Raw genomic sequence first — 11,104 nt, 5'->3', positions numbered from 1 at the left:
TGCATTTTTTAAAATCGATTTTTAAAATCGCGTTTTAAAAATTGCGTTATTTCGTTTTCAAATTGCGTTATTAAATCGCATTTTTAAAATCGCACTTTTTTAAAAAAATTGCGTTTTTAAAATCGCAATCTTTTGTTTTTAAATTGTATTTTTAAATTGTATTTGTTTTTTAATTGCATTTTTAAAATCGCGTTCGTTTGCTTTTTTAAATTGCGTTTTTAACTTGCATTTTTTAAGTTGCCTTTTTTTTTTTTTAAATTGCATCTTTAAAATTGCATCTTTTGGTTTAAGTATAATTTTTAAATCGCATTTTTGTTTTTAATGACATTTTTAATCGCTTTTTAAAATTGCATTTTTAATTGCTTTTTTAAAGCGCATTTTTAAAATTTCATTTCTTAAATTGCATTTTAAAATGCCATTTTTTTAAACTGCATTTTTAATTCTTTTTTTTTAAAAATGGTTTTCTAAAACCACATTTTTAAAACGGTATTTTAAAATTGCATTTTGAAACAATGCAATTAAAAAGATTTATTTATTTATTTATTTATTTATTTTTAAAGAGAGGCATGCCTGTTTCCATCACTCCTCCTTTGGGTCTTCTCCAGGGTGCTACACGTGGTTGTCTCTGGTGACCCCTCCCCGTGCCACCCCGGCTCGTTCTGCTCCATCTCCCACATCTTCCAAACCCGAAGCTTGCCCAAACTGCAGGGCACGTGGGGGAAGAAAAGATGCGAGGCCTGTTTCCAGATGAGGCAGGGAAGCCTTTAGCCCCCGACACCTAGGAAATGGAAATGAAAACCCAGCGGCCCATCTGAGCTAGAAGTGATAAGGGCAGCAAGTGGCTGTCCCTAATTCCAGCTGCAGCTGCTGCAAATCAGCTACTGGGGTTTGCTGGGGCTGGAAACGTAACCGAGCCCAAGTGAAAGCATCAGGATCTGCCTCGCCTCGCTGCTCTGCCAGATTAAACAGGCCTCGTACATAAAAATAGACAAAATGAATGAAGAATTTACAAACATCTATATTTTGTGTTAGGAAATGTGATAAAATTAGGAAAACAGCTGAGGACACTGATTTATACAACTCTGACTATTTCAGGCAATGAGAGGTTTACATAGCACAGTTTAACAAGATAAAAGGTCTCCCACGAAGTACACGGATGACAGACAGCTCATCTGGATTCGACACAACACAGCATCAAGTACACACGTAATGTGATGAACAGTGCCAGGTCATTCCCCAGTTAGGTAACATACAACCTCTTGAATAAGGCAATTCAAATGTAACTCGGAAGTCAAATCACAACATACCCAGGCAGCATGCAGGGAAAAGTCATTTATTTTGTACATCGGAATGACACACCTTGCAACAGGTTCCCATTTTATGCAGTTAGAGCAACAGGATATAAACCATTCAAATAATATATATATGTCAACAGTTGTCTGTACTGGAATAAAGATTATCTGGTTTCCTTTTTTTTTTTTCTTTTTTTTTTTCTTTTTTTTTTTTGGTAAAAATAAAACTATTTGAATTCACTAATTAACAAAATGCACAGTGATCAGAAACCCAATTCTTCTCACGGTTGCCATCCCTGCTTTGCTCACCTGTCTTCACGATGCCGTGGCACCGTAACCCTGGCTTCAGGGGAGCGCTTTGCACGCAGGAGCCAAAAACTTGCAGCTCCCATGGCTGCAGACTGTGCCCGGGGCTTTAATCCCGTGCCTTGGCTCCTGCAACATCCCTGCCTCCCGATGCCCACAGCCTGCATCCCGTTTCCTTATTACCAATCAATTCCTCTGGCTCTTTACCACCAAGAAATATAAGAAACTGTGAATCTGCTCAGAAGCAAAAAAAAAATAATAAACCACCACCAACAAAAAACCCCACACCCAAACGACCAAACAACAGAAACCTGAGCCCAAAGTCTCTCTGATGTGGTGGAGCCTAAAGGATGCAGCCGAGGAGGGATTTCCAGTGCAACAGGTGTAGGGATCACTAAAGATAATGCCTTTTTTTTCTTTTTTTTTCCCAGTGTTAAAAAGTTCTTTCAAGAGGAAACTATGAAGAAGGGAAATAAGACTTTTCCCTACACAAAAATAATAAAATAAAATTCTGTAATTTCTGAACAGACCCATCTGGGCAGCTTCTCCCTGGTAAAGACCACTTGCCTGTGTCCTGCAGTGGCTGGGGCTCCCCTGGGAATCCCCTCCTGGGATTTTGGGGTTGATTTTGGGATCCCCAGGGAATGGCTTTTGGGGGTCCCTGAACTCACTTTCCTCTGCTGGGTCCTGTTCTTCACCTGACCGCTAAAAAGTGATCTCGCGCCTCCCTGCTACGCCATTTACTGCTCCGGTTAAAATAAAATAATTAAAAAAAAAAAAATCATTGGCATCTTTCATTGCCCTTAAATATACAAAAAAAAGCAAATCTTCAAAAGAGAGCGGGGAGAAAGGTGCTTTCACAATGACATTCAGAGCAAAAAGAGAGAAACGACATTGTACAGGTCATTAGAGAGCTATCTTTGGCAGAATATTTCAAATAAATTATTATTACAAACATTTTCTGCAGTCGTATAGTTACTTGGAACATTTCACTTTCAGCTACGGGGTTACTCGTTCACTACTCTCTATCAATAGGAAAACACCACGAATATATAAAAATAGATGAGCTTAGCACGACTTTTCGGGCTACCACGGCCGCCTCCGATGGTCTCGAAGGCAGCAGGGAGTGGGATTTTGGAGCTCACACCGCCGGGTGGCCGAGCAGCGGCCGTGAGCGGGGATGGCAGCAGTGCTGGAGACCCCAATTCGGGCCCTGCCCTGGTTTTGATGCCAGGTCCCCGTCCCCATGTCCCCAATCACCCCATGGGATGACTCAGTCCCGACCATCCCCCCCAACCCCTTCTCCATGAACATTTAGGTTTAAATACTTTGCTTTTTTTTGTTTGTTTGTTTGTTTATACAGCATGTACAGAATATACAGCACCGGGTGATTATCTCCCAGTTCGACTACGAGCGTCTCCCAAGATGGCCTCTTTTATCAACAAATATATATAAATCGACAGTCATAAAAGAGTCGTACCAACAAATAGTATGGCTTTTCAAAGAGTGTAGCTGCATTGTGCCGTTGAGCTCACAAGGAAGAGGAAGAGAGATGGTGGGGAGGGAGGCTGGAAGCGCGAGCCGGGGGGGGAGCCGTCGGCCCCCAAGGGCAGTGCCGGGTGCTGGGGGTGCCGGGCGGCTGTCACGGGAGAGCAGGAAAGCGCCCACCTCGCAGGGTCAGCCCTTCCCCTGGCTTTTTGAGGGCCCCCAAGTCTCTCTGAGCTGTTTCTCCTGCCCTGACATTAGGCCCGAGCCCGCCTCGCTGGTGGAGATGAGAGCGGGATGGAGAAGCCGCTGGCTTGGCTGGGCCTCGGCCGAGAGGGCTGCGCCGCTGTGTCCTCTGCAGGCTCGTGGCAAGAGGCTGCTTTCTGCTTCAGAAAGAGGAGCTGTTGCTTTGCTTTCCCCGTGTTTCGAGTGTGCGGAATGGCTTTTGAGAGCTGGAGTGGTCACTCGAGCATCGAGATAACCGGCCCGCTCCGTTACAAGGGGAAAATCACTCCTAAATCCCTGCTACAGCTGCTTTTCGCCTAGCTCCTGTCTCATTTCCCACTTTGTCAGAACATTGTGGTCATTCCCTCAGGCCTCTCCGGCTGAAATCAGGGCTGATGAGAGCACGGGGAGCCCAGGCCTCACCCTTGGCTCTGCCGGCAGGTACCTCTGTCTGGAGACAGCAAACCTCTGCGCCCTCTTCTTGCTAGGCTAAGAGCAGATTTGGGCCTGGTGGACAACAGGGACCTCTCCAGGCAACCCATGGGCCGTGGGAGGTATGAAGGTGCCCATCGGGAAGTCCTGGTTTTGACAGCACACCTCATGCCACATCTCTTCATCACAAAGACCCAGGAAGCAGAGGGCTGCATCCTACCAAACCCAGCATTTTGTGGCTTTCACCGCCACGCAGCAGCACGCTAGAGTTATGATGTTTAGGAGAATTCGGCAGCTTCCCTGCCCATCCACAAACAAAACTGTTTTGTCAGGTTGCTGAGCCACATCCTCAACGGGCAAGCTTAAAAGCTGGCTTATCTGCAGAGCTGAGCCTCCTGCTCAACAGCTGAGGGCTTAATGCATTGTGGAAAAAAAATAAAATAAATAAAAAAAGACGAGCTGGACAAGCCTTGTCAGAAGCAGAGTTGTCATCAGGGAAAAAATACAGGGAGTTTTCTTTCTCGCTAACGCAGCAGCTATCGTGTCAAAGCGTTATCGCAGCCTTTTGCTCTCTGGAGCTGCTGGAAGGAGGATGAGCAGTGCTCCCGCCTGGCTCGCTGCATGAACGTGTTTGCTCACGAGCTGTGCAGGCAAGGGGAGCCACACGGAGCCAACAAAGGAAGGCACAACGGGTGCCTGTTCATTTCCTTCTGCTTGGGGGGAGTCCAGCCACGGGGCATCTAGTTGTGGCTCTCATTGCTCAGCGAGACCAAGCCAACGCACAGGGCTAGGGCTGAAGGCAAGGAGCGATCCAGTCGTGCACCTCCCTGCATCCCTAGGAGTCACTGAACTAGAAATAGAGAGGAACTAAATCCGGCCTTTACAGAGAGGTCAAGAGGTGCAGGGAGAGAGCCCCGTGGCTTTCCTCCGTGCCCTGGTAGAGTTTAGGAGCTCTAAGTGTGGCCAAGCATCCCAAGTCATCGTGACTGAAGGCTTCACAGCAAGAAGGACATTGTCTCCTGCCTGCGCCCTCCTTTGAACATCCTCATGCCATCACGACACAGCTGGGCAGGGTCTTAATCAAACTCTGCCCACTTTAATGGGGTGAATATTTTTTCAGAGCACTGAGAACAGGCGCTGTTTTGAGGTAAAGGAGTTGAGACGGACCTTGAACCCCCCGTTAAAGCAGTTTGCTCTGAAGTGTAGAGCCAGGCTTGGGTTTGGGGGAACTCGAGCGTCTGTAGGCCTTGATAATGGTGGAAATTCAGCACAAATGATTAATCTTCAGGGCAATAAGAATGAGCAGGAAGGGCTCAGCACGCCCACCCTCTGTCCTCCTCAACCTGGAAACTTGCAGGTTCCTTTGCTTGCACAGCCTTGAGTCTGAGATGCCGGGGGTACGGTGCCGATGCTGCTTCCCACCACCAGCTGCACCAAGACCCACAGCCGCAGCAGCCGGGGCAGGGGTGCCTGCTGTGGCAGCACCTAAAATGGGGTTTCCAGTTCTGTGTGGGACCCCCTGGTGCTCCCCCCATCCCCGTGCTCCCTGATGCTGGACATCCCACCGGCAGCGCCCACCTTGGCAGCTTTCCCGTCCCTCCGCACGAGGGCTGTCGCTGGCTGGCGAGAGGCTCTCGGCACCTCGGCTTCCAAAAGGAGGGAGGCTCAAGTCCTTAAAAGGTGAGGAATCCGGCTGTATTTATTGTCCCCCGGGGGCATTTTGCAAGAATACAGATGCCTCTGGATGCTTTCCTGCGCAAGTCAAGTTTTTACAAGATAAACAGGCTTTCCTGCAGCTGTGCGTGTGCGTGTGGTCGGTCATCGGGAGAGGCCGGAGGGGTTCCTGGTGCTCTGCAAACGTGTTTCCCTGGATGGCGCGGGTGCCAAAGCTTATGGAAAAGCAATGCAAACGCCCTCTGGCATGAAGTTTTCCCTCTTTTCTCTGCCCCTGGCACACCGACACTTTCCCCTCAGTAAGGCAGCTCCTCCCTAGGTATGGATAAGGTCCCCAACACCGCTGCGCACGGTTCTTACCCGAGCACTTAAAAATAACCCTAACAATAACACACGGCCTCTGCTCTTCTCCTCCCCGCCCGCGGCAGAAATAGCACGGCAAGTTTACAGACCGCATCCAGACTTCTGACATATCTGAGGCACGTGGCTACCAGAAAGGGTCCAAAGCCTGCCTCTGCCCTCTTGTCCTTGAAGGAAGCGATGAAAACGGGGAGAAAAACCCACAAATGCCGGCACTGGGGACCTCCAGAGTCAGTGTGTATCGAGGAGGAGTGCAGTTTACAGGCAAACGGGCATCACTCTTTGCATAAGCTCATTGCAGATGCCAAAAGCACGGGGCTGGCGGAGAATAATTGCACAAACAAGGCTGGTGTTAGCCGTGTGATTTAGGCCTTGTCCTGAGCGAGCAGTGCTCCATCAGTCCCGCTGGAAAGCTCTGTGAGCAGAACGCTTATTTACTGCCTGTTAAACCGCGCCGCTACACGCATCCCGTTTGACTACTTAATGACTTCGGCGACTGTGATTCATCCCGGAGAAGCAAAAGGATGATGAGAGTGAAATACCAGCATCACCTTGCGGAAGATGTAATTACCAGATCAGGAGAGGTGCTTCGCTCTCACAATTCACTGCCTGGGAGAGGCACACGGGCGTGACCGACTGCGCTCGGCTGGGGCTTGACAAAGGCTGGCGGCTGAGCTGCACTCGTCCTGGAGGATGCTGAGCAGGGAGAGGGTCAGTGGCTCGGATGGCAAAAGCAGCTTAGTTTTTTTTGGGGAAAAGACCAGGCTCGTGCAGCCCAGCGATTGCATTAAATCCTCCGGCTGTGGGGGAACATCATTTACCTGCTTTGGAGCTCCAAAGCCAGGCGCTGCTGCTGCTGCTGGCCTCACTGTGCAGCCCCATCCTGAGCCTGCAGACCTGAGCCTGGTCCCCTGCAAAGGGACACATTTTAAAGGTGCGGAGGGGACCCGGGCTCTTTGCAGCTCTGAGCATCCCTCTGCAGAGCCCTCCACACATGTGCACTGCCTGGAGGGGGCCCTGCCAGCCGAACCACGAGGCTGGATCAAGACCAGGAGCAGTTCTGTGCAGCTGGGGAGCACGGGCAAAAAGGGCTGCTAAGTTCCTCGCAGGCAGCTGCGTGACTCTCCCTGAGTCTGGGGGCAAACCAGCACTGACGGGGCGCTCAGCACAGGAGCAGCATCTGGCCCCAAATGGGCTTCACTTGCAAGTTTTGTCCTTGGGCGGTTTCCTGCGTCCCTCTGAGAGCCGCCGCTGCACCCCAGCACGCTGAGCCCGAGGCGTGACGGCGATGGAGCAAGAGGAAAGCTGTGAGATGGGGCAGGAAGGTGTGCCCGGAGGCCCCGATGCCCCCACCAGCAGCAGAAACACAACGAAGGCAAAGCGATGGATAAATAAGAGATGGGTGCAACGTAAAGGGAGACAAGGAGAGGGAAGGGGAGTGGTGGGGGTCCATAGAGAATATGCAGGAGCACTACTGGATCCATGAGGAATCATTACAAACTTTATTTGTCTGTGCATTGTGTACCATTGATAAGGATCATCACAATTAGTGGACTCACTGCCTATAGTGGTGGGCAATACACACAAAGAAAAATCAATGAAGCCAAACAAAACGAAAACGAAATCATTGTACATAAAGGTAATCACAGACCTGAACAACCTGCATTCGTGTTCAATTCCTCCCCCAAAACAATGAGAAACCAAAAAGAAAACCCCAAGAACCCTTCCAAAATGAAAAAAAAAAAAAAAAAAAAAAAGCTTTGACAAGGGAAAAAAATATATATATCTTTAGACTCTTGGAGAAAATCTTACAACAGGTTAATTGAAGTTTCCACAGCTTGTTCAAAATGAGTACAGATACCCCAGCCAACTGGTTGTGGTACAGAGGTGCTTCTCAGCCGGGTCGGAGGAGCTCGCCAGTGACGTGCAGGCTGGGGGTTTGCCTGGCTGGGCCACCAGGTGGGTGGTGTGGGGTGAGGAGACGCCCAACACCATGCACAACCTTATCCTGGAGATATGGGGTGGTGCTGAGCGACACCTGCCCCGTCTCACCCTTTCCAGAGGGGAGATGCCCTGCTGGACGCATCCCCTTTGCTCTGCCTCCTCTCTGTCACCCTGGCCAAGGCCACCGGTCCCCACCTCACCTCCATGCCGGGGCTGTGCCCCGCTCGGCACCGAGCTCGCCCTCGCTGCATGCTGAATGATCGATCCCGGAGGCAGTGCCTAGTGCTAAGCGCTGCTGGCGGTGCAAACGTGTCCTTTTTTTTTCCTCAGGGAATGCTTCACGGCTACCTTCAGAGGTGTGGGAGACCTCGTTACGGCCCTTCAGCTCTCACACCCAACTGTTCTGCCTCCAAATGGCTGTGGGGAAGGAGCAGCCCCTGAGGACTGATCCCGATGGCTTAGCACTCAGAAACAGGGGCTGTCTCTTGGCCCCCGAGGACACAGAAACACCCGCGTGGCTGTTATTGCTTCTCAGGGACCCGTGTGCGGAGCAGTGAATGGTGAAAGCTTTCCCTCCTTTCCCCCACCCTCCCCGTGAAGAGGAAACAAACAACCAAATGAAAAAATTAAAAAAAAAAAAAAAGCACACAAAAAAAAAAAAAACAACTATGGGAGAAACTAAACTACCTAAAATAAATAAAACCAGGTGAAAACACTTGTATCTGCAATGCTCAACCCACATGGCTGGAAGGACTATCGCTATAGGATGCTATATACAGGTAGGGTTCGTTTCAGTCATGCAAAATGTTACTAGTACCACGACAGCATGCCCGGGGGGGTGGACGAGGCAGGGGCCATGGGCTGGGCAGAGGACGGGCGCTGCGGGACCTCAGCGTAGGACACCGGACACGAGGCTGCGTCCCCAAAGCACGGAGGGTGGGGGAAAAGGGGAAAATGGGGGGGGGGGGAAGGGAGGAGAAATGCTAATTATACACACATCAAAATGAGAAAAAAAAAATCGGATGACGAAAATGGTTGTGTTCTATCCTTAGAAAGCTCCCAGTTTCCCCTTTTTCTTCAGTCTGGTCTCTCGCTTCTTTCTGCCAGGGCCAGAGGGGACGTTCCCAAGTGGCGAAGGCGGATGGAGGATGCTCGGAGGTTCAGGACCCTCGCTCGCCTCTCCTTCCCTTGCCCACCGGCTCCGTTTCTCACCAGCCGCTCCGGCCTTCCCCGTGCCAACGCGCCCCGGTCGCCTTCGCATCCATCCATCCTCCTGGGGGGGCGGTGAGAGCGATGGGACGGGGCTCGGTCGCTGCCGGCTGCTCTCGCTGGTAGAGTTGCAAAGAGGGGACCCCTGGGAAGGGGGTCCGGCCGGCTTTGGGGTCCCTCCTAGTTCAAAGGACGCTCCAAAGCCGCTTTCCGTCAGCAGGTGTGTGAACATGGCAAATCTCTTTTATTCTTTCTCTGTTCATTATACACAGCGTTATATCTATATCTATACCTATATATTGCTCTATATAGATACATATAGATATATATATATTTACTATCTCTGATTGTTCCTTTAGAAGCCCTTTATGTGGCAGTAGGCTTCCAGAGATGAGAAGAATATGTACAAGAGCCACAGGAGGATAAAGAGTGAGGATGTGAGCAGCTTGGAAGTCCGCGGCCCGCCCAGCTCACCTCCAATTTCGGGTCTCCGCCGATAGAGCAGCACACCCACACTGATAAAAGCAAAAATGGTGAAGAGGGTGACGGAGAAGGCCAGGGTGCCAGGCGAGACTTCAAAGGCTTGTCCGTGTGCCGCGTGGTAGATGGCCGCGATGGACCAGGCCACCCCGATGCCCAAGAAAACGTTCACGGCATTGCTCCCGGTGACGTTCCCGATGGAGGCGTCCGCGTACTGGTCCTGTGTCGCTGCTACTTTGCTGGCAAATGTGTCTGCAAGGGGAAGGCAGAGAGAAAACCTCAGGGAACAGGCAGGTAAGGAGGGATGGTGGCGGGCAGCGTGGGGATAGAAGTCAAAAGCATCACTGGGGGAATGAAGAATTGGGTAAAGGTACCCAAGGCTCTGCCTACAGGCACTCCTGAGGAAGGACAGTCAAGGTACAGGAATGCCCAGGAGGGAAATCTCAAAGTCCAGAAATATGGGGCTTCCCCCAGTATGGCTCGCAGATTCCCCACGGTGCTTCAAGCCAGAGACAGCCCTTCCCAGTACTACAGTGTACTGGCCCCTTCCCCACATCCACTAATATGCTGACTTGTACAAGAAGATTGGGAGAGTTTTGTGGGAGCTGGAACGGTCTGTCTCCATCTATCAGGTCTGCTTAAGTTTTGTATTTTCATTTCTGCGTTTGCTCTAATGATTTCTCTCCAATGCTTTTTGCCTCATTAAAGTCCGATGTCCTTTGAAGACCCTGACACTTTGGGAAAGAAGCACACAACTTTCACCCGTGTAACAGGGGAGAAAAACCAGGCAGGTACGTGCACACTTGCCCAGCTACTCCAACAGCTTCAAGACCAGCAACAAAAGATAAAACTCTGTGATAAAACATGCCTGGACTTTTACACTGCTGATCTTGTGGCTAGTTGACCAGCATGATGCTGTCCTCTGCCATTGAGAAATGTTGGCTTTAGATCCAAACCCAGCAGCTCAGATAATGCCCAGATAACACTACACCATCTGTGAGTGTCTCCCAGTTGAAACAGGAATAGCCAAATATATCCCAAAAGGTTTTCTCTTTTTCTCTTAAACGTTTCCTGAAATGTCAACTTTTGTCAACAAAAACAGAAGGGAAGACTTTGGCTGTCAAGGGTATGAGACAGTGCTACAAAACTTGCACCTAAAAGTTCTAGTGCCAGAAATCTAAAAAATGCCTCTTCTTTTGCCCAAACATGTTCTCCCTTTTAGTTCTGTTGCTTCCTTTTGGGGCTCTGATAGCGTTAGGCCAGTTTCAAGGTCTTTGCGCACCCAAGTGCTGACCACTGGAAGTCTGGGACTGGTGAGAAAATGTGTAACTGAAGCTGGAGGTGGTCTGCTTGGGTTACAGCCCCATCTCCAGGATCTAGACCATGCCTGGTCAGCACAGTGTTGATTGTGCCATTCTTCAGTCTCTACTCTCTTCTGAATCTCGGTGGCCATTTGTTCATGGACACATCTCCAAATATCTGCAGGGTAACAGCCTTCCAGCAGCTCCACAAGTGGCATTTCTAGCAGCTTCCCTGGCTCAATAGCATCTCGATCCACCTGAACCAAAGCTGAATTTGGACTCATACAGAGGTGTCTGTGCTGGGTAGAGCACCCTAAGTGTGAACAAGCTCCTACCTCACCTGGGAGACAATGTCAAAGGAGAAGACTTTCAGAAACTGTCAACACAGGCAGCATT

The 11,104-nt window shown here is 49.9% G+C and overlaps 1 protein-coding gene across 9 annotated transcripts in view; it reads right to left on the bottom strand.

The window, feature by feature from the left end:
* Positions 1-1,464: 1,464 nt before the first annotated feature.
* SLC8A1 (solute carrier family 8 member A1) overlaps positions 1,465-11,104 on the bottom strand; it is a 103,472-nt gene continuing 93,832 nt past the window's right edge. For all 9 annotated transcript variants that reach the window (XM_068675482.1, XM_068675490.1, XM_068675483.1 and 6 more), the window contains one exon: positions 1,465-9,659. In XM_068675482.1, coding sequence (XP_068531583.1) covers positions 9,283-9,659 — 377 coding nt within the window. In that variant the 3' untranslated portion in view covers positions 1,465-9,282. The remainder of the gene's footprint in view (positions 9,660-11,104) is intronic.

This window comes from Anas acuta, chromosome 3 (genome assembly GCF_963932015.1).
Source record: "Anas acuta chromosome 3, bAnaAcu1.1, whole genome shotgun sequence".
NCBI lineage: Eukaryota > Metazoa > Chordata > Aves > Anseriformes > Anatidae > Anas > Anas acuta.
This window is presented reverse-complemented; position numbering and strand designations above follow the sequence as displayed.